Below are 24029 nucleotides of genomic sequence, written 5' to 3'. Positions count from 1 at the left end.
TGGCAAGATGTCCAGGGCGGAGGAATGGGCTGTACCATTCCAGTTACCCCCTTCTTAAAACCCCCTCCCTGATAGTCATAACTTCCCAGCGGGTGTGTAGTCGGCTCCGTAGGCGAGTGGCTGCGGTAAAACTTTTCTCCCCGAGGCCCCCGTCGGGATTCGAAGGGCGTTTTGGCGTCCTCTCCCCCCCCCCTCGCGTTGAGGGTGAGTTGGTACAGCCCGCTGAGCCTCCCGGAGGGGGAAGCCGGAAGTGCGGCGGCGGTTGGCCGGCGGCTGTTGCGTCGCGCGGCGCCTGATGGTGACGTCAGCGTTGCATAGCGATGGGGCGCCGGCGCTTCCGGGATGCGGGCGGGGGGAGTTCCCCGGGCGGTTGTTGCCTGGGCGGCTGACGGGCTCGGAGCGCCATGGGCGGCGGCGGGCCGAGGGGCTGCCGCCAGTGCCCGCAGGCTCCCTGATGGCGGCCTTCACCGCCACCAGCCCCAGCAGCAGCAGCAGCGGCGGCGCCGCGCCGGAGGGTCGCGGCGCTGGCGGGGCCCGGTCGGTGCTGGACGAGTTCACCGCCCCGGCCGAGAAGGGCAGCTTCTTGGAGCGCAGCCGCGGCGGCATCGAGCGCCTCTTCCGCGTGCGCCTGGCCGTCCTGGGGGCGCTAGGCGGCGGGGCCTGGGCGCCCCTGGACGCCGGGCAGCCCCCGCGGGCCGGGCGCAGGATCTGGCTCAGCCTCCTCGGTGACCGGGAGAGCGTGCGCAGCGCCAAGGTAGAGGGGGGGGGACCAGTGGCGGGAGGTTCCGCAGGCTGACTGGTGAGGGAGACGAAGGGAGGTGTGTGGCCGGTTGGGGTGGGTAGATTTTGTGTTCCAGGTGGGTAGCCGTGTTGGTGTGCAGGGGGACAGCAGGATTTGGGTCCAGTGGCACCTGAGAGACCAACGAGAGTTTCAGGGCATGAGCTTTAGAGAGTCACAACTCACTTCTTCAAATGCCTGGATTTGAGTCCAATGACACCTTAGAGAACAGCAGGATTGGGGTCCAGTGGCACCTTAGAGACCATCCAGATTTTCAGGGCATGAGCTTTCAGGAATCGCCGCTCCCTTCTTCAGATGCCTAGATTTGAGTCCAGTGGCAGAAATCAACAAGCTTTTCAGGGTATAAGCTTTGTAGATTCAAAGCTTCCACTTAAAGTCAGGATTGGAATGTAAAAACCCCTTTTAAGACCAACATATATAATGAGCAGCAGGATTCGAGTTCAGTAGCACCTTACAGACCAACTAGATTTCCAGAGTACGAGCTTTCCAAAATCACAGTTCCCTTCTTCAGAGATCTTGATCTAAAACGAACTCAAAAAATAGAACTTGCCGATAGTGTGTGATCCTGTACTTGTTAATAACAATAGCCTTTGGTGATATGCAAAACAAGAATGGCGCTTATTAATAGCAGGTTATAGAGTACTTAATAATGTGCGATCTGAAGCTCTGTTGTATTGCATAGGGTTGTTTCATGTGGGTAGTTGTGTTGGCCTCCAGTAGAACAGCAAGGTTGGAGCTCAGTGGCACCTTGGAGACCAACAAGATTTTCAGGTTATGATCTTTGGAGAGTCAAGGCTCCATTCTTCAGAGATCTGAAAATCTTGTTAATCTAAAACTAACTCAAAAAATAGAACCTGCTGATAATGTGGAATCCTGTACTTGTTAATAACAATAGCCCTTGGTCATATGCGAAACAAAAATAGTGCTTATTAATAGCAGGTTGTAGAGTGCTTAATAATGTGTCATTTAAAACTTTGCTGCACTGGATAGGGTTGTTTCAGGTGGGTAGCCGTGTTGGTCTGCAGTAGAAAAGCAGAATTGGAGTCCAGTGGCGCCTTAGAGACCAACAAGATTTTTCAGGGTGAAACTTTCCAGAATTAGAGCTTCCTTCTTCAAATATCTCAAAATCTTATAGTTTTAAAAATTGGACTTAGTACTTGCTGATAACATGTCATCTTGTACTTATTAATGATAATAAGTACTTATTCACTATAATTAATGATAATAATGAGAAGTGCAGTTGGTGATATGCAAAAAAAAAAGTACTTATTAATAGCAGGTCATAGAGTACTTAATAACATGTGACCTGAAACCATGTTGCATAGGGATTGTTGCATTGGATAGGGTTTCCGGTGGGTAGCCGTGTTGGTCTGTAGTAGAAGAGCAAGATTCAGGTCCAGTAGCACCTTACAGACCAACTAGATTTCCAGCACATGAGCTTTCAAGAGTCAGAACTCCCTTCATTAGATGGATAGGGTCGTTTCTGTAGAACACCAGGATTGGAGTCCAGTGGCACCTTAGAGCCCAACAAGATTTTCAGGGTGTAAGCTTTCCAGAGTCACAGCTCCCTTCTTCAGATACCTGAAGCCATCCAGCCCAGCACCCTATTTCCATCAGCGGACAGCCAGATGTTTCTGGGAAGCTCACCAACAGGGCATGAAGGCAACAGCCCCCCTCTGCTGCCATCCCCATCCTTGAAAAAGGGAGCTCTGACTCTTGAAAGTTCATACCCTGAAAATCTTGTTGGTCTCTAAGGTGCCACAGGACTCAAATCCTGATGCTTTACTCTCTAACTGCATGTCTATAAGATGTTTGCTAATAAAGGATGTGTTTTACTTGTATAATGCCATGCTCTCTAGTCCTCAGAACTTCAGCCCCAGCTAGTCTTTAAAGTGCCTTAAGACTCGTTGTTGTTGCTGCAAAATATACAATTCCCATGTGCCTTGTTTTTTACAGTGGCAGCATAAGCAATTCTCTTCCATTTTATCCTTGCAACAACCCTTTGAGGTAGCTTAGATGGAGTGAGAGTGAAATTAGACTGGTGTGTTTCAGGCCTGACTGGACATCCAAACTTTGGACATTGCAGACCTAATCTTGTCACTCTAACTACTGCATCACGCTGGCTTTGTGTGTACGTGGGTCTTTTGTGGTGATGAAGTCTGTCACCTTTTCATCTTGTCTTTTCCCCAAGGCGTTCAGTGGTGTCCCCTGCTTTTTATTTGTTCAGAGTGGTGTGTATCATCCCCTGCTTTTTATTTGCACAGCAGCACTGTGAAGAAATGAGTTTTTAAAACTGTGCAACTGAATGGTTGTGGCAAGTCAAGAAGCCAATGCAGAAGAGAGAAATTTCTTTCAGAGGCAATTATTGTTCACTGACGTTTGGACATTAGAACAAAGATCAGACTTCCTTGGCAACTACCTCATCAAGTCAACAAACTATTCAAAAACAACTACCGCTGGATTTAAACAAATAATTTAAACTCATGTTGACAGTGCTTGTACTCACAAAAGCAACTCAGAAATGCTTTGCAGTGTTTATAAACTTTGCAGTGTTATATATAACCAATATGGAAGTTGCCAGTTAAGGCCAGGATTTTAGGAAGAATGGCTTCCTAAACACTCTGTGTTTTCAGACTCTGGCTTGGTGTTAAAAGTGCTGGCTAAGCTAAGTAAACACCTGCAGAGCAGCTCTGAGTTCCCATGTTATTTGACCTTGAAGGCCTGTCTCAGAGAAGCTGTATCTGTCCTCCCTGAATGTTCTCAGAGCCGCAACGCTCATTAACTGCTTTGGTCTGATACTGGCTCTTGAGTTGCCTGGTGATGTGAATTCTGGAAAAGATGGTTTCTCCGTGAACCAAAAAAACCCTTTACTATTCTCTCTCCTTGGCATGCTTCCATGCTAGACCAGCTAGGCATAGAGAGGGCACGTATTCTGCCAGATGGCTAAGATGAAAATCTAACCAAAGCCAACCAGAGACACTTACATTAGAAAGCTTATAAGTTTTAGATAGGCAGACTTTTATTTAGCAACAGTAAGGTTTATTTGTTTTATGTCTGTTTTCTGTTTGAGTGCTTTATGCTTTGCAATGCTCCTGTAAACTTGATTTATATTTTAAGCCAATCCTGGAATTACTGACTGAGATGTGGGTACAGCCCCGAATGAACCCAGGGGCTGGAGAACCAAGGCCTCGGGGAAGACAGTTCTCAGTCTCACGAAGTATAAGGGTAGTGCATTTCACCTGTCTGACTGTTAATGTAGCTGTTTTCAGCGCCCAGAGTAGGAAGTTTGGGGTGGCTATCTCTACATAACTTTTTAAAAAGCACTTAAGATTCATTAATAGCTATATAAACAGAACTATTTAGATTTATTGTCTTTCAAAAAGCATCAGATGTTTTTAATTTTAGATTTGTCTCCATAATCTGCGCAGTAACCATTATTACCAGCCAGAGAGTTTATTTACTAAGCACATTGCGAAACTTTAAGTGCTGTATGAAGTATTTTGGCTACTGACAGCGTAACCTATAATCAATGCCTCAATATATATATAATCAATAACCTACATTTAACTCCCAACCTGCTACATGAGACCCATCCATCTTTCATTTTCCTGTAGTTTCTCCCTCTCGCTTTGTCTGTCTTAATTTTTTAAAAAGGGAAACTTTGATGGTGTGCCTGGGGACACCCTATCTTGGGCTGGGTAAAAAGTTGAAGATCTAAAAGAAAGAAAGGATGGGGGAAGCAAAGGATAAGTGCCATAAGGTATATGAAAACTACCAAGCACAGGTATGATTGCTGTTGACATTAGCTTTGGAGTTAGAGGAGCCAACTGGCAGTTGGTCCTTGCTGAGTTTATGGAATAGGGGCCTGAGGTATTGTCTCATTCTCTATTAAAGTAGCACTGATAGAAGCAATTCATCATATGCTTATCTGAAGTTATTCATGCCCATTTTTTAGGGTCTTCCTTACCTGCCATTTGTTTCTTCCTCATTTTCCACCATGGTCTTTAACAACATGAGGTCTTTAAAGACCTCAACAGAGATCTCAACAGATCTCTGTTAGCGTCTCTCCTCCTGGTTAGCTGTAATGGAGTTAGCCCAAATCTGCTCTGCTGAGGGTTTAGAAAATCAATAAAAGACTCTTTTTCTTCTAGCTGTTGAGAGTAAGGATTGGCCTCAGACAAGCCCACAGTATTCTGGGCACGACGTAACAATACTATGACCAAGACTGTAGCAGTCACTCTTCTGTGAGCTCAAGGTGTTTCCACTTTTGAGTGTTTTGTACTCCTGTATTATACAAACATTTAAGTGTAGTGTGTAAAGGGAGGAGGAGGAAGAGATTTCTGGAAAATGTAGCGCAAGAGAAATCTGTGTTGATTTCTGTCCTGCCCAGGTGGGTTATAGGGAGCTAACCTAAACAAGATAATGGAAGATACACAACTGGTCCTCCAGCACATTTATTATTGCTAAATAGCAGCTGTGGAAAGCCCCAGTTGAGGACAGGGCTATAGGAGGAAGGATTCTTTTTCACGATGCCATTTTCCCAACTTCAAATGTTACACTGAAGCTGCTATTTGTCCCTTTGGGGAGATATGTATAGGGTACCTATGTTCTGAAAGAACAACAGACAGATTACTGCAATGCACTTTGTGTGGGGCTGCCCTTGAAGCTACAGTTGGTACAGAATGCTGACTGGAGTGGGTCGTATCACTCCAGTAATTCATCTACATTGCCTCCCAGTTTGCTTCCGGACCCAACTCGGGGTTCTGGTATTGATTTTTAAAGTCTTATATAGCTTGGGGCCAGTATACCTTAAAGTCCACCTTCTCCCATATGAACCTACCCATTCACACCAGTCATCTTTGGAAGCCTGCTTCAGGTGCCCCTGCCACCTGAGGTAAGACAGGTGGCAATCTGACAAAGGGCCTTCTTGGTCGTGGTGCCAAAACTCCCCAGGCAGGTCTCTCTGTCCCCCTCAATTGTTGTCTTTTGTTACCCCCAGTAACAGTTATTGGCCCTCCTCCTCGTTCTTGGTGTTGTGTGGTGGTATGGTTGTGTTTATTGAATTATTTTATAGTGTTTAAATGTTATACCTTTAAATTTGTTTTAAATGTTTTATATTTTTAATGTATTAATGTTTGCCACCTTGGGGATGCTTTGGGGGTTTATAAGAATGCATACAAATGGTTTAAATAATGCTCTTAACCACTTCACCAAACTGGCTCTCAGATGCTTCGCTAATGAATTAAGTACCATAGACTTCACCACTATGTTGCCTTATGTACTACCTGTTGTCTTAAATATGTGCTCCTATGAGCTGCCTGTGCTTCATGTGGTCTAATGTCAGCCCTAGAATAGCTTATGTTCTGTTTCAGCATTTCTTCAACTCTTTATTGGATTCTTATTAATGCTATGTCTTTGTAAAACTGAGTTTATTTACCTTACGACATTGTTTATGGAAACGTCCTTGAAATCAGCTGTACTAATCTCACACTCTGTAATCCGCCTTGAGTCTCAGTGAGAAAGGCGGACTATAAATAACATAAATAAATAAAATAAATAAATAGTAGCAGGGGAGGAGATGTTGTAGTCTGGAAAACTTTGCTGAAGATCCAGTCGCAGACCTTCTGACATCTCCTTTAGTATGGACCCTTAGATTGTCACTTGTACAACATTTGGAACGTGAGAGCTGACAGCAGAAAAGCACAGGGCCTTAACGCTGCCTTCCCTAACTAGTATGGCTCATCATCTCAACTACTCAACTGCAATCCAGCTGACTTTACTTTTAAACTAGAAGTTCCAAGGTGGAGGGGTCAAGACTTGCCCGTCTGAAGAGCATAGAAGTACTGCTGAAACGAAGACAGGGCTGTCCGTTCAGATGAGGGGGGGAGGTTTGAGCTGATAGGTGGGTAGTTTGAGATTGTTTGCAATTATTCATCTATGGAACAAACGCCTCTTGACTGAATTAAAAGGTGTTTTGACTTTTTCCATAAATGCAACTACGCTTGTATTTATGTGGGAGAGGCAGAGCTGTATTTGTGTGTGTGTGTTTTACATTAAAAAGAAAAATATTGTGTGGAATTTGCTTCTGATCCACTCTGTGGCTAATGTCTGCCAAGGTACACGTGTGCTCACAATACAAGTCAACTGTTTCTTTTCATGTAAACCTATTTATCTTTATGGGTAGTATAAAGGGGTGTGGGGAAAGAAGTTACCTTTTTGACCCAGGAGTTTGTGCTTCTGTTGGGGAGGTTTGCTAAGCAAGGACTTTTCCTCCTCTTAGTAGCATTTCTCAGGTTTGCTGGGAAGGACCTTCTCCCCCATTTATGACATTTCCCAAATATAAGTATACTTGCATGGAGAAATGCGTGTTTGTGCTGTTCTTTTGATCCCAAATACTGTTGTGTTGTTGCATACTGGATGATTACTTCATAGCAGTCAAGGCTTTACTGCTCTTAGGTGCCTGTACTGTACTGTTCAAATAGTTCCATGCACTCAAAGACTTGGAGCGTTTGTGTTTCCCGGAGCAATGTCCTCTCCGCAATGCCACACTGCACACCATTTTTGAAACACAGGGAAGGTTTACGCGCAGCTTTTTAAAGGCATGGCTTGTGCGTGGCCTCAGTCACTTGCCAAAGCCAAACCCTGGCTTCGTTATTGGCACCATGCCACAGGCGCCTTTATTCATTTCTCGTGCTCAGGTTTCCTTCCTGGGTCACAGTAATCATAATTGTCTGAGAGCTAAGCTACAAGAGACGAATTACACAAGGAGGAGCACATGAAGGGAGTCGTAGTGTTATCTGGGAAGCTGAGTTTTAAAAGAGATCGGAAGGCTTTGTCAATTTCCCCTCTCTACAGAGCCAGCGAAGATCACTCCTCAGAGGGTTTGTTAATTTCCTCTTTGCCTCCCCAAGGCTCTGTCAGTTTCACCTCCCCTTCTAAGAGGCCAAGAGGAAATAAACCTGCTGAGCAGGTATCTCCCTGGCTCTATAGAGAGGGGAAATTGACAAATCCTTCTGATCTCTTTAAAATTCAGCTTCCCGGTTAACGTTGTGACTCCCTTCACATTCTCCTCCTCGTGTAATTCGTCTCTTGTAGCTTGGCTCTGAGATGTCCAAGCCAGGTAAATTCAGCTTATTATAGTGCAGCTTGCCTGGTTTAAAGGCAAACTATAGTTTGCGGTAACTCCAGTCTGCCCCATTTTGACATTCAAGCAAATCAGGAAACCAAGGAGAGAATCTGAGCGTGCAGTCAGAGGAGTGAACAGTGACAGCCCTGACAACTGAGATTTAGCTGTAATGTCTGAACCATGCCTGCCTGGCTGTCTGCAGGTCAAAACACTTCCTCAGTGTGCAAATGAGACACTGCGCCCACCTAAAATGGCTCTTTGGCTTCCGGCCCTGATGTTGCTAGTTAGGAGCTTAGACTTCGTGTTCAGGTTTGGCGTCTTTTAAAAACCACAAAGTAATGCAGGTTCTTAGGAATCTGGATCGTTTTTCAAAAACAGGAACTGCTTTGTTTACCAGATAGGCAAACTGTGCTTTAAAATCCGATCGACATTGACTGAAATGGGACATTGTACTGCGACTGAACGTGGGAAATTGGAAAAGGTGCTCAGCCCACAAAGAAGTAAAATAACTAAACCACAACCAGGTTTGACACCAGATATGTTTATAGCCACATGCACACCTCTTAAAACTCCAGCACGGTGCTTGCTCGTCACTTTCCAGTACGTGAGACGCTTGAACTGTTCTTGGAACATTTCAAATTCATGTTCAGAATCAGATATATACTATGTCAAAAGTGAGGGCCAGTTAGATGTTGAGGAAAGGGACATTTCACATGGTATGCAGGAACTTGATGGGAAACTTGGGCTGCCAGTTGTACTTACGTGAAACACACATGGGCACGCCACCCTGAACCTTCGCCTTTTTAGATATGCATGGTTATTTATTTATTTAGAATATTTCTATGTTGCCTCTTCAAGGTCCTGTTCAAGGCAGCTTGCGATTAAAAACCACCGAATAAAAAAAGGTGTATATTTATTTCCAAGTGAAATCTAAGTTCCTTTAGTGCTCAAAGGGAACTCAGTTCCAGGGTAATTTAGTTTTTGATGTAAAAGGAAATTCTCCAGTTATGACAGCACTCAGGCACTTAGTAACACAACATGGGAAAATCTTTCGGGTGAACATGCTCTTAGCTGTCCCTGTGCATCCAGCATTGGGAGGCATGTGACCTTTTATTTTACTATCGCACAGTTGCCCAACCATTGTTTTATTACTCAGAAATCTGCTGTGTTATATTTAGGGGTAAAACCAGAATGTTGCAACTGGTGTTGCTTCAGCAATGAAAGGCACCCTCTTTGACATTTGTGGGAATATCTGTATGACCATTCTAATTTGCCGCAATGCCAAATTAGGGAATTCTCTTTTCTCATGTTCCTTTGCTTTCCTTCTGTTCCCAGGCAGTTGATTGTATGACCAGAGGGGAGTTCAGGGGAATGGGTGAAAGGGAAAAGTTTTTTTTTAACCCTACCAGTTGCACTTGGAGGCACCCAGCAAAGGTCTTTATATCCTTGCCATTCTGCTGGTGAACCTTATTTCCACATAACATAATATGGATATATGTTTACCTGAGATAAGTAAATCTCTTTGCATAACACATGTTGCTTGAAGAAACACTGCAAATCTGCATTGCCTTATTTGTGGCACTTTCCCCTTGTGCCAGGTTTTCCTTGAATGGGAAAAAAAGCCCCGTGTTACCCAAAAGCCTCCAGGCCTTCACCTCTAGGAGTTTACCATAAAGCTGCATCACCCACATAACTTTCTTCTGTGACACCAAAGTAGCTTCGACAACAGAGATCAACACTTGTAGTCAAATTTGGCCCTTTTACAGGTGTCTGGGGCAAGAAGGCTATTTCAGGGCAGTGGTTGCAAACCCTTATCTAGGCTCTCCCCTCCCTCCCGCCGCCTTTTAGAAGGTTACAGTGCCATCAACCGTCCCTTGCTCACTTCTCAAAGTAGCCTTCCAGGAAAGCTAGCTGCTGTCCAGGGGTCTGTGCTCTCTGCCATACATGAAATATCCCAGATCCTCTTCTCACCGAGGAGGGAACACTTTATCTGCTGTACTGCATCACACTGCAGGGGTAGGCTTGTATGAGTGAGTGCTCTTTCAGGGAAAAAAAAATTCCGTACAGAGAAAACAAGCATATATGGTGGGAGAAGGTTCTCACGTTGCCTTCTGTCTGACATATTCACTACATGCCGCGATTCTTTTCCCTTTTGCGTAAGCAAGTGGCCCAGACTTGGCTTTGCCATCTCGGTGAAAATCCAGCCCTAGTCGTAATGAGTAAAGGTTTGTAATGCACAGAAATATTTTAGGTAGGACATGTGCTGCTGGAGGTTGCGTGCAAGGGCCTGTTAAGTTCCTGAATGGAAATGCCCTAGATAAAACCTCTTGCTCATTTCTTGGTAGACTGGCGGCCCCACAAAGAGCTAAAAGAGGAAAGGCGAATAAAATAGGAAAGGCTGTTCTCCAAAGAACAACAGACATCCATTGAGGTGTGCTGTGGGTCAGGGGCTTTCTCACTTTCTTCTCCCACGTCAGGCGTTAGATGAACTTGGAAAGCTAAGACGATTGCTGTGAACGGGTTGTGTGTTCCTGTTGTATACATTTGAGCTCAGCATAGAAATGATCAGAGGTGGTGGTAATTCTTACACTTCATGTTGAACTGGGCCCACTTTTTACATTTAGGAAGGTGAGGGCTGCCAAGGCCGATGCCTCCACTGACCGGTCCTCCCACTACCTGTCTCTAGGGTCAGTGGTGGCCTCAGAACCAAGCATGCCTCCTTGCTGCTCCCCATTAGAGTTGGGAGCTTTTACAGCTATGCCACCCTGGACTTCCACTGATAAATTTGTACGGTGGCATTTTAAAGTGCGGCAGTCCTGTGGCGGTAGCATCTCCTTGTGTGCTCCCCCCCGCAATGCAGCTGCCTTCTGGTAAGTGCAGGGATTTTCCTTGTCCTAGACACATTCATTTTTATATACACTTGTGTAACATGCAGCTGAGAATAAAGCCCCACAAGGTTCGTTTGCAGTGGAGTCTTGTGGCTTACAAGCTTTTATGCTCCAGGACTCACTTTATCAGATGCACAAGGTGGTGACACTTGCCACACTTGACAAAGAGGGGTCTGGTTTACAAATCTTATACTATGATACATTTGTTGGCCTTTAACATGCAACAGGACTCTGTTGTTTTGACTATAGCCACGTTACTTGGCCTCTACTCTGAGTGTAGTAACTGTACGCGCAACAGTTTTCAAATTCTTATTTCAACTAAAAGTCTTTGTGGATCATTTTATATATATATATATATACACACACAGGGTATATCAAGGTGGTCCCCTCTATGACTACCAGAAGTGTTGTATCCAGACAGTGTAGTGTAGCTTTTGCCAAGACCTACCCAGACTGCAAGAGCTCATAAGCTGTCACTGAATGGAATAGCTTCAGAGTCTCATAGACTAGGCTGTACAATGGCTGGCCGTATTGCTGCTGATGCTGTCAAGAGTGGGGCTGTGTGCCTCATGGTTGGCCTGGGTCATGGTGCTGGCCTTTCATGTCCTAGCATTATAACTGAACTAGGGATTCCTAGTCGGCAGTAGAGATACTCTTATTCAGGCCTTTTTTTCTGCAAAAAGGTGGTGGAACTCAGTGGGTTGCCAGAACACGGGGCAACTCCTGGCGGGAAGTGATGCCCCTGGTATCACACTCCCGGGACCGTGTGATGACATCACTTCCTGGAAGTGACATCACACGGGGTACAGCCACCTCCCAGGAGTGCTCCTGCAGGGGAGGAGTTTAAATTGCCCTCCGTGCTGCTGGCAATCTAAATTCCCTCCCTTGCTCCAGCTAACTGGTGCCACGCCAGTCAGCTGGAGGGGGAATTTTTTAAAGTTTAAATCGCCCTCAACTATGTGACCATTTTCAAGAGGTGCCAGAATGCTGCTCCACCGCATTCTGGCTGAAAAAAAGCCCGTCTCGTATTTATGTGTAGCAATCTATATTTCCACCAAAGAGAACCATCAAGGACATTGCTGAAGGCGGGCCTTCGCCTGCTATTTGGGAGGAGGGCAGCAGATGGGGTTTTATTATCTGATGTGTAATTTTGATTTGGAATTGTAAGCCACCTTGAATGAGGATGGTAAATGAGGTATAAATATTTTAATAACTTCATGAATATTTACCCTGCAGTAGCATGTTGTTGTACTGACTTAAAAACAAGAGAAAGTTTGTTCTGTTACTGTTCTTTAATTAACCTCACCAGCTAAACCACATGTCTTAGTGCGCACGTGCCTGCATGCATACTGGAAAAGATGCATCTGCAGGAGATCAGCTTGCAGAGATAGTGGTGATGAGGCAGACCTGAAGAATGATAGCTCTGACCATTCATATTATCATAAATTCTTAAAGTGCGCCTTAAATGTCCCAAAAGTCCATGATAAATTGGGCCTTATCAGGAAATCACAATGAAACAGGCTCTATTGGGAGTGTGTCATGGTTTTCCACCAAGCCCCTTTACTCTCCTGCCCCTTCTAATACTGTGACATTGCTGATGTTCTCTTGCACTCTTTCACTTCTTACTTTGAGCATAGCTTGTATGTCTTTCCTAACAGCAATATGCACGGCTTTTTTTTCTGGGAAAAGAGGTGGTGGAACTCAGGATTGCGCAATGACATCACTTTGGGTCAGCTGGAACAAGGGGGGAGTTTTTAAAGTTTAAATCGCCCTTGGCAAAAATGGTCACATGGCCGGTGGGCCCGCCCCCTGATCTCCAGACAGAGGGGAGTTTAGATTGCCCTCCGTGCCGCTCCAGCGATCAGGGGGCGGGGGCACCGGCCATGTGACTATTTTTAAGATGTGCCGGTTCCCACTGAAAAAAAGCCCTGGCAATACGTATTTTTAATCTGGAGGCACAGTATTTTGAAAGCTCGCATTGGGATGGGCAAAAATTGTCATAAGGACTGGTCCCTATCTGTGATGAGAATTCATAATCCACGTTAATGTAAATGCAGAGAACTATTTCTGTTTTTTTAAATGCCCTGTTAAGGCCTTAATACTCAGAAACATATTGTTCATACTGAAATATCAGTTAGTTTAGAGAGAACAGGGATGCCTCCTTACAGTTCAGCTCCTGAATTTGTGCATATAGGTAGCTTGACAGGCCTCTTCTCTCCTTCCTCAAATGCCTTGGTCCAAGAAGGTAGATGTTTGAACTGGAGAAAGCAGTGAGAACAGCTGCTTTGGCATATTGCCAAAGTTTTGTTCTTGGAGGTGGATGGAGGTAGTGGGTGGTGGAGGCATTATGAGTTCCGCTTCTTAAAATGCGCGCACAGAAAAGTACAATGTCCCAGGTACCTTCTGTGTGTTTCCTTGTGTGAAAGCAATCATGGTAATAAGGCCCCTTCAGGGCATGCATATATGTCGCTCTGGTTCTGTGTTTTTCGCTTGGGGTAGAAAAGGCAAGCATAGCCTTCTGAGACTTGGGGATGGCGAAAAAGTTTGTAGGTTTTTTAAAGTGCCTACTCTGCAAAAGAGAAATGCTTCACGGAGCCAGCATCAAATGGTTCATTACCAGTCCTGGATTTAGACACAAAGCTGTTTCTTAAATCTTTGGTCAACATTTCACACTTACTGTGGTCTTTTTGCCAATTTTTTTACTTGGCGGAGCTTAATTAATCCCTGAGCTCTGTTTGGCGATGGGGCATCAGAAGTGACTAAGATGGCTTTTGAAGGGTTCTCAGAATGGCCCATTACACCGCAGCTGCACTCCCCACAAATTAGTGAGTCATCTTCATGGTTGGAAAGCTGACGCTGTTATCTGTCACACTTTTATCCCCACCATTACTCAGGGCAGCGAACTTAGTTCTCTCTTCTGTTTTATCTCCACCTTATGGAGGAGGTTCGGCTGAGAATGAAGGACTGCCTCAGGTCACGTGGCGAGCTTAATGCTTGACCAGAGACTTGAACGGGGATTTGAACCCAGGCTTTCCCAGTCCTAGCCAATCACTCGAACCACTAACCACGCTGATTGTTAACGGGCCAGGTGCACAAGCTGCTGTCTCATGCCTTAGTGAGGTATGATGGGTGTACAGACTGGGGACATGTGATAATTCACAGGGAAAGAGAAGGGGTAATTAGCCTCAAAAGAAGGTGCATCTTCCTCTGCCCCCCATCTAAAGGGAAACAAGCAGTGGGGCACTTGCTTCCACTTCCCAAACTTCTGCTTTTTTGAGTACTTTTTTTTTTTAAATCCTTCCATTCCTCCAAGGAACTCACATGGCAAAGTTAATGGTTCTGTCCTCCTCTTCATTATGACAACAACTCTGGGGGGTTAGGATGGGAGAGACTGGCTTAAGGTGATCCAGAGAGTTTCATTTTGTCCTATTTATGTAAAGAAATTGACTAGTAGAGACCCAGGATGCCCTTCGAGATACCAACCCTGCTGGGCCATCTAAATTTTCGCCTTGGTACCCACAGTTTAAGAAAAATAAAATTTTCTCCTGCTATCTGGGTGATCTCTCTAATGCCTTCTTGAGAGAGGCATTAACACAAGCCCGTTTTCAAACCATGCCGACTGCTTATCTCCAGGGTAGATTTTCATAACTACTCCTGGAACGGCACATTTGGTCTTGCAATTAAAACAGGTAGATGATATTGTTCCCTATATCTTACATTGCTCTCATCACGAGTCTATCCGTAAGAAATTTTTGCACCCACTTCTTACTAACTTTTCCGGTGCAGAAGAGGACTGTATATACTTTCTATTGGCTGACGCCATTCCAGGCTAGTTTTATCTTTTTATCAATTAAGGACGAGATCAGCCTTGGTTGTTCCCAATAGAATTTTAGCTAAATTATAATAATTATTTTATACATCAGTCGAGGTTTATTTTTATGTAATGTTTTAGATATGTATATATATTTATTGTGTCTTCCGTGAGGGTATGTATTAATTCTGTGTGGTTGTTTGAATGTTATGACCTAGGGCTACATTAATAAACTTTGTAGTTGTACTTCCCAGTCACTCTTCGCTAATGAGTTAGGAACCGTAGACCTCATCGCTATATTGCCTTACATATTCTCTGTTGCTTTAAATATGTACTCCTATGTACCACCTGTGCTCCACGTTGTCTAATGTCAGTCCTAGAATTGATTATGTTCTGTTTCAGTATTTTTTCTACTCCGTATTAGATCCTTGCTAATACTATGTCTTTTAAACTTGTATCTATTTACCCTATGGCATTGTTTATGGAAATGTCCTTGGTACTGTATTGAAATGTACTTGATGCTGATTGTACTAATCTCATACTGTTTAATCCACCTTGAGTCTCAGTGAGAAAGGCAGACTGTAAATATACAGACAAACAAACAAACAAATACATGGTAGTAGAAAGCCTGCTATGTGATGAAGGGAGCGCTGACCCTCAAAAGCTCATACCCTGGAAATCTAGTTGGTCTTTAAGGTGCTACTGGACCCGAATCTTGCCTTAGTGCAGTTGATCTTTTGTTTCTTAGACCCAGAACATAAGAGAAGCCATGTTGGATCAGGCCAATGGCCCATCCAGTCCAACACTCTGTGTCACACAGTGGCCAAAAAACCAGTTGTCATCAGGAGGTCTGCTACCAGCTTCCTTTATTCTGACCGTATATCTTCGTTTTATCTTATTCTGTCCCTTTCCTTCCTTTCTTTCTTGCCTTTTCCAAACTTAACAACAAAGAGGATTGTAACAATGCTGCATACGTGACTCAATGATAGACAATGACCCACCCCTGGAGGATCATTATATTAATTCATCTCCCCACCCTTGCAGGTCTGTGATCACATTGCCTGATCCGCACTGAGTGTTGTGCGTCTCAAGAGGGGGAAGCAAACTGTATTATAAGTAGAGATCTTGAATTGTAAAATACGGCTCGGCCTAATTTTTCTTTCCTTCGTTGTAGGAATACATTAAAGGACTTTGTGAACCTGAATTAGAAGAGAGGGAGTACTATCCCAAAGATATGCACTGTATTTTTGTCGGCGCCCAGAGCCTCTTCTTGAACTGCCTCATTCAGGATACCTGTGCCGATATCAGCGTTGCAGAGATAGGGACGCTGAACATCAAGGGCAGTGCCGAGCCTGTGGTCATGGCCCGAAGCCACATTCAGCAGTTTGTGAGTCTCTTCAGAAATAACGAAAGCCTGCTGAACAGCCGGGAATCAGAAGTAAAGAAGCAGTTCAAATACCTCGTTGAGGCCCGTGCAGATAAGTATACGATGGACTTGTTGATCTTACCCAGCTCACTGAAAAGAGAACTACTCAACCTTGCACGCACCGAGGGTCACAAAGTGAAAGATACTATAGATCTTACTGAGGCTGATGGGACTCCAGAAGTTTTCCCAAGTGAAATTAAGAAGCCGTGTGCGGTAAAGTGTGATTTTGGAACAGGACAGGAGGAAGCACGAAACAAAGCAAGCACTCCGGTCACTGAGCTAACAAAGCAAATGGACACGGTCTTCCCTCACAGCCCGGAAAGGCATTTTGTGCCGATAAATGGGCTGACTTCACTAGAGGCATCTGTAGGCAAAGAGAGGCAGTCGTGTAAAAGGAGATCTTCAGAATCTGAGGACAGGCTTCCAAAGAAACAGTTTTCTCTGGAAAACGTTCAGGAGAGCAAACAGGCGGTGTGTGGTGCACCTGGTGGTGTGGTGGTGATCAATTTGGCTGCCAACCGAAGGGACGAGTCACATGAACCAAGCTCAGGCCCGAAAGAAGGTGAGGAGATAAGCGACGAAATGGAATACAAGATTTTGGTCAACTTTTTCAAAAGCATGGGCTATTCACAACGAATTGTCGAGAAAGTGATTGGCCAATACGGACAATTGGCAGAACCCCTCCTGCTCCTGGAAGAAATTGTCAAAGAGAGTAACAAGTCCTCCAAAGCAGAAGAGAGTTCTACTGTTGCACCTCGGGCAACTGGAACGCAAGCCGGGAAAGTTAAAGACAGTCCCAGCAACAAACACCACCATGGCCCGGCCCGTAATTTAGAGGAGCCAAAACATGCAAAACTCAGCGTGATACCTTTTCCTGAGTCACAGTACAAGACTGAAAGCAAACTGCGCTTGGCACACAGTGACAATAAAACTGCTCTTCCTTGTGACAAAAATCCACCATGCAAAGATCACCACGGTCACGCACGCTTGAATTATTGTTCTGAACTGTCTCACATTTCCCAAACGAGTGATATAGAAAGCGATGGTCATGTGAAAGCATGTGATAAATCCCAGGGGTTAAAGTTAACAAAAGAGTGGAAACCCAAAGATACCAGCTTGGTAGCAAGAGGGACTGTGGAGACCTCATGCCAGCCAATTCAGAAAGAGACTCTGGTGGCTCAAACTTGTGCTGATCAATTGGCCACGAAGCGGGATCAGAAGGGCCCGGGTGACCCTTTGCAGCTCAGAGTCAGGCAGCTGCCTTCTCAAAAGGCAAATCTTCCTGAACATCAGTTCTTGGACCCCATACACCCTCCCCAGCAAACCGCTCCTTATCCAGAAAGGAGACCGCAGGGATCGTACAGTCATCACACCGATCCGTCAGTCACCGGGGTTCAGAGGTTTTTGGAATCTTTGAAAAAGCCTTACAAGCTGGAATTGAAAAACGAGCCAGGCAGAGCACACTTAAAGCATATCATAATAGACGGCAGCAATGTTGCGATCGCGTGAGTACGGGTGTTTTTTTGTTGTTGTTGAAATTTCAAGAGTGTTTCAGAGCGAAACTGGGCAGGGAGAAGGAGGGGGAATTACCCAAAAGTGTGGACATTTGGAGAGTCGGGGTGATTGTAGTGAGACACATGTGAAACTTAAGGTGCCGTCTGTGTTCTCGCTCAGGTTTGAGATAGTGAGCCTTTTTCAACATTCTCCAGTGATGAGTAAGATCCAGGGGAGAGAAGGCGAAAACGACGAACTTGTTTAATTGCCTGTGTCAGCCACCCTGCACATCCAGGCACATGCTGTGGCCCTCATCCATTTGGTGAACACTTCACAAACCATGCGTGAGGTGCCTGGAAATACACCATAGTTTCTGGAGCACAGTTAAGCCAGCTTTCCCCAGTAACCTTTGGGAGAAGGAATGAAATTATCTTGCTGAGTGCAGTATCGCATTTGGCAAACTTAGCAAACTAACCCTGGCTTAAAAACTCATCATAATTATTGCTGCTGGTAGTGCCTGTACTTGACTTCCTTGTTTACACACCCTTTGCCATTGGTTCATCCTGTATGACAATTAAAAAAGAAGAAGGCATTTTACTGTTTTAAATGGTCTGGGCCTATAATGTCTCAGACCTGCTCCTCAGAGCCAGCTTCAGGCCCTCTTGGCTTGAAAGAATCTGCTCTCACAAACTGAAAATCCTCTTGTACTGGTTTTGTCTTGCAAAGTAAAAATGATAAATCAGGTTGGGGGTGGGAAGGAGGTCCTGCCCCCCTCCCCCTCAAATGCCCAAACTTGTCAGCCACTGCAGCCAACCTGCTGTTCCTAGACCTTCAACCCTGGTGCTGTTCAAACCGTCCGTTATTTGAGTAACCTGCTGTTGCCTCTTCAGTTGGCAGGTGGCCACTCCCTTCCTCTGGCAACCTCTGCCAAGTGCCTCTACCTTCCCTAAGAGATCCAAACTTTGTTCTTCGCCGCTAAGGTCTGGTCCCCTTGTGTTGTTCCCAGATTTTTTAAAATTTTGTATATAATTGGCGGGGTTGATTTCTTCCTCAAGCAAAATATAAAAAGGAAGCTTGAATTATACTGCAGAATCTTTTTCACAATCTGGATGCTGTTCAGTTGCTGTCGAAACAAATGGAAGTTGCATAAGAATGCGCTTGTGCTATTGAGCAAGCCGATTTTGTTTTAATTATATCTACACATGGGAAATGATACTTGTGAGTTATGCCTCTTTTGGGGGTGCGTGGGAGAGAGTAGTTGCTGACCCTACCACCTGATTCATACGATCTCTATATTTGCTTGCAATAAAATTGCAAAATTTCCGTGAATTCCAAATTGTAATAATAAATGAAATAGCAAAAGCTTCATAACAAAGACCAAGTCCAGCCTCCAAGACCCAAAAACTTCTTGGGGTGTGATTGAAAAATAAGCCTTAAAGCTCTTCCACTTAACCTGGTTAGTATGCTCCTCTGGAAAAGGAATTCAGTAAGGACGGTTCGGTAGAGAGGAGAGCCCTGTTCCTAACAACAACAACAACATTCGTTTTATATCCTGCCCTTCAGGATAACTTAATGCCCATTCAAAGCAGTTTACAAAGTATGTCATTATTATCCTCACAACAAAACACGCTGTGAGGTGGGTGGAGCTGCGAGAGCTCTGAGAGAGCTGTGACTAGCCCAGGGTCACCCAGCTGGCTTCAAGTGAGGGAGTGGGGGGAATCAAACCCGGCTCTCCAGATTAGGGTCCTGCACTCTTAACCACCACACTAACTTCTCCTCTCAAAAGTGTTCCAGGGTACAGGAACATGGTTATCTGTGTGTGTAACCTCCCCCCCCCCCCCCGCCCCCGGAAAATGACTGCTTTTCTTTGGGAGGAGGATTTGGAAAAGAGAAGCAGATTTCAAATTGTCGCCTGCCCCCAAACACCCCCCCCTCCAACTGGTGGGAGGGAAAAGTGGGGGAAAGGATAATCATCCCTGCCCAGTTTTTCCTCTTCTGCAAATCCCCGTGTCCTTCAGACTTGACCTCGTAATGGAGATAGGAATGCAGCACCTTCTCCTGTATCCAGGTTTTCCAAAGGCCTGGGTATAGATGTTTTGAATCTCGCCATTTCACAGGAGAAGCAGCCGCTGGCCTTTTCTTGCCTGAGTTTTTCATTCCATGTGAAGTGAGGTTCTCAGACCAGGGCCTTTCCAAATGACCTCAGGCATCCTGCTGAAACACCAGACCTTGAATTGTTCCAGGAAATATAAAGGGGCTCTCAATGGAGTTTCTTCCATGAGTAAAGCTTAGGGTGGGGCAGCCTAAATCCCAACACCAGGATCCAAAAAGAGGAAGAACAAGATTAATGTGGCTGGCTTTGGACCCTTTTGCTAAAAGGGGATACTTCAAATTATGATACGGATATCTGCCAAAGGCAAAGGGGAGAACCACCTGTCGTGCTTGAGTTGTTGTGTGTGCTCCCCAAAGCAGCTTTTTGGATCCCAACCCATTGCCTGTATAAAAGTAACAGCAACCATCTACCTTGGCCATTTCAGCCAAAATGTCAGGTCTTGCCAGGTACTTCCCAAAATACTTCACTGCATCACGGGAGTGAATGAGTTAAAGTTGGTTTTATTAAAGAAGTATACCAGTATCAAGATGCTATGACCGGAGCATTGGCTGAAGAGGCTCAAGGTAGCAAAGCAAGGTTAATTATAGGTCAAAGTCCCTCCCCCCCCCCCCCCGGGAAAGAAAGTCGGTTAGGATTTTGGCATGCAGAGCCTGGGAGGAGGGAAAGGATGAGCTCTGCTCAGTCTCTTAGGAGCCTGGTGCCATCTCTGCTGGAACTTCAAGGCCACATTCTCAGGCCTGCCAGGAAATCGTAACCAAAACACCTGCAAGATAAGCAACTGTTCAGCAAAACAGGTTTCCCTCTGCATGTTCTCAGAGGTACACTAAACACTACAGCAAGAAATCTATAACACGTGACAGATACACTAGAGGCATATCTGACATAGGACTCCATGCTTTGAATTATCAGCTCTTCTGGCCATCGGACTCTCTTTGGAGCGGAAAACCTATATCTGACCCTGCAGTCAGCCATCACTTGAACAAAGGCATAGTAAAAATGTGAATGGTTTCCTCATTCTTCAGAAGGCTGAGAAAAATAGTGATGTAAAATGAAAGTCCCAATTGTGATTCATCTTAAAATTCCAGACTGATTTCCCCCAAACTAATACTAACGCGGAAGGCTATGCAAATAGTTGAAGCCATGTAATAACTGAATGTATCATCTGTAGCTGTTATCCTTTTTAAGGAAGTGTGTGGTCTTCACAAGGGTTTCTTAGGCATTTGCAGTGATAAAGGAAAGCTGAACTTGGTACATTTTGTTCAATGTGTAAACCTGGCCAAAGTGTGTAGACATGCCGCCTGGCTTTGGCCTGTGCCTTGAGTTTTATAGTTTTTAAAAAAAATATGTGGAAGTGGTTTGGCAGCAGTTAGCTACACAGTGCCCAACACAGTACAGAGACAGGCATGAACCTTCCAAAATTATGGAGAGACATCACCCTGGGGTGCAGATGTACAAGGAGGCACCTACATGCAGCATAAGGGAGAGATCAGATTGTGGACATTTTTTCTGCATTGTTGAAGGCTTTCACGGCCGGAGAACGATGGTTGTTGTGGGTTTTCCGGGCTGTACTGCCGTGGTCTTGGCATTGTAGTTCCTGACGTTTCGCCAGCAGCTGTGGCTGGCATCTTCAGAGGTGTAGCACCAAAAGACAGAGATCTCTCAGTGTCACAGTGTGGAAAAGATGTTGGCAGGTCATTTATATCTACTCAGGAGGGGTGGGGTGAGGAGAGCAATCAAACTCAGGATGAATCAAACAACCAAGGAAAAACAGTCTCCTACAGGAAAAGTGTTTTTGCCATATATCAAAGGAATTACTGATCAGATGCGAAAGCTTATGAAAAAGCATAACCTTCAAGCAGTATTCAGACCCACCCGAAAAATACAACAGATGCTACGATCAGCAAAAGACAGTAGAGACCCCCTCACCTCTGCAGGAGTATACCGTATACCCTGCAGCTGTGGACAAGTTTACATCGGGACCTGGCTTTGGCCTGTGCCTTGAGTTTTATAGTTTTTAAAAAAAATATGTGGAAGTGGTTTGGCAGCAGTTAGCTACACAGTGCCCAACACAGTACAGAGACAGGCATGAACCTTCCAAAATTATGGAGAGACATCACCCTGGGGTGCAGATGTACAAGGAGGCACCTACATGCAGCATAAGGGAGAGATCAGATTGTGGACATTTTTTCTGCATTGTTGAAGGCTTTCACGGCCGGAGAACGATGGTTGTTGTGGGTTTTCCGGGCTGTACTGCCGTGGTCTTGGCATTGTAGTTCCTGACGTTTCGCCAGCAGCTGTGGCTGGCATCTTCAGAGGTGTAGCACCAAAAGACAGAGATCTCTCAGTGTCACAGTGTGGAAAAGATGTTGGCAGGTCATTTATATCTACTCAGGAGGGGTGGGGTGAGGAGAGCAATCAAACTCAGGATGAATCAAACAACCAAGGAAAAACAGTCTCCTACAGGAAAAGTGTTTTTGCCATATATCAAAGGAATTACTGATCAGATGCGAAAGCTTATGAAAAAGCATAACCTTCAAGCAGTATTCAGACCCACCCGAAAAATACAACAGATGCTACGATCAGCAAAAGACAGTAGAGACCCCCTCACCTCTGCAGGAGTATACCGTATACCCTGCAGCTGTGGACAAGTTTACATCGGGACCACAAAGCGTAGCATCCAGACAAGAATAAAAGAACATGAAAGACACTGCAGACTTGGACAACCTGAAAAATCAGCAGTAGCTGAACATAGCCTAACTCAAACAGGGCACAGTATCTTATTCCAGGACACCAAAATACTGGACAACACTTCCAACTACTTTGTCAGACTGCACAGGGAAGCCATTGAAATTCACAAGCATAAGCAAAACTTCAACAGGAAAGAAGAAACCTTAAGAATGAACAGAGCATGGTTTCCAGTTCTGAAAAACACCAGGCTAACAAAACATTCTATACCCGACAATAGCCCTGCAGAGAAGATTAGCACATCAAGTACCAATCCATATGCAAAAGAACCTCCTCAGGATACAGTGAAGCCTCCCGCCATTAGCATTCCACACCCTAGGAAACTCTTACAGGATGACTCAGCCCTACCCCACCCCTCCTGAGTAGATATAAATGACCTGCCAACATCTTTTCCACACTGTGACACTGAGAGATCTCTGTCTTTTGGTGCTACACCTCTGAAGATGCCAGCCACAGCTGCTGGCGAAACGTCAGGAACTACAATGCCAAGACCACGGCAATACAGCCCGGAAAACCCACAACAACCATTTTTTCTGCAGTTTGAATTTTCATGGCTTGCTCCGTATAGAATATACTGGAGGATGCCCAGCTCTCCAAACGTCTTAACAATCACAGCGCGCTTTCTCCCCGAGTTGAAGTCGGCCGCATGCTTCACTCTTGCAACTGTATTCTCTGGCCTTTTCAAGTGTAAGAATTGTTTGTGGACAGATGCGCCCCAGCCGTATTTCCGGGTCTCAGTGTTCTGAGCAGCAACTCACGTAGGCACGCAACGATCAGCCTCTGTCCAGAGACTGGATAATTCTGCAGAGTCATCTCTGCATTAGAGATGACTGACTGATCTAGTCGTGCAACAAAGTTTCGATGAAACTACCGTCCCCTAGTAGAGGCTGATCGGGAAGAGGCAAGGCCAGAACAGTGACTCGTGCAGGAATGCAGCAGGCAGCCTCTGCGACCACATGTTCTGGACTCGCGGGAGCCTTTAAATTTTTTAGCTGCGCGCTAGTGCGACCTTTGTGCGTTATCTGCAAATTGCTGGTCTGTCCTGAACAAACCTTTCAAGGTAATACTTAAAGAGAAGAAAAGGCAAAGAGGAGGAGGAAGAGGAAGTGGATTTTTTTTTTTAGCAGCTTAGCAAGAAAATCTAAATGTGGTTGAAAAGAATATATGACACCGTAGCTCTGTGAAGTGCTGTCCTCCTAGAGGGGTTTGGCACAGCGGCTTTCTGAGTCCTGCAGCCCACCTTTAATCCCTACCCATTTTAAACATGTCCTGAATCTCTCTCATCAGGACCTCAACAGTCCATCTAAGTTAGCATCCTGTTTCCCCAGAAAGGCCCACAGGACCGGCCCGGAGGCCTTACCCCTGTTGCTCCCCCTCCCCTGCCTCCAGCAACTGGTATTCTGAAGCATATTATAGACATATCCTCCATAAATGTGTCTAATCCCCTTTTAAAGTCATCTTGAGTGAGCTAGCTGTCACATTTCCATCCCATTCTATCTCTGTGCAGTTCAGGACAACGCACTTGCTTCTCTCCTCCTTCATATCCTGGGAAACTTTAACTTGTCAAAGGTCCCTCAGTGAGCTTCATGGGGGTGGGGATTTGAACCAGATCTCCCCAGAGCTTTCA

At 45.2% G+C, this 24029-nt stretch overlaps 1 protein-coding gene across 1 annotated transcript in view; it reads left to right on the top strand.

The window, feature by feature from the left end:
- The first annotated feature begins 335 nt into the window (after positions 1–335).
- Positions 336–24029, top strand: part of N4BP1 (NEDD4 binding protein 1) — a 34422-nt gene continuing 10728 nt past the window's right edge. The window contains exons 1-2 of the mRNA XM_055000609.1: positions 336–754; positions 15799–17555. Of these exons, the coding sequence (XP_054856584.1) occupies positions 455–754; positions 15799–17555 (2057 nt within the window). The 5' untranslated portion in view covers positions 336–454. The remainder of the gene's footprint in view (positions 755–15798; positions 17556–24029) is intronic.

The sequence above is a fragment of the Eublepharis macularius genome, chromosome 16, assembly GCF_028583425.1.
Source record: "Eublepharis macularius isolate TG4126 chromosome 16, MPM_Emac_v1.0, whole genome shotgun sequence".
Taxonomy (NCBI): Eukaryota; Metazoa; Chordata; class Lepidosauria; order Squamata; family Eublepharidae; genus Eublepharis; species Eublepharis macularius.
This window is presented reverse-complemented; position numbering and strand designations above follow the sequence as displayed.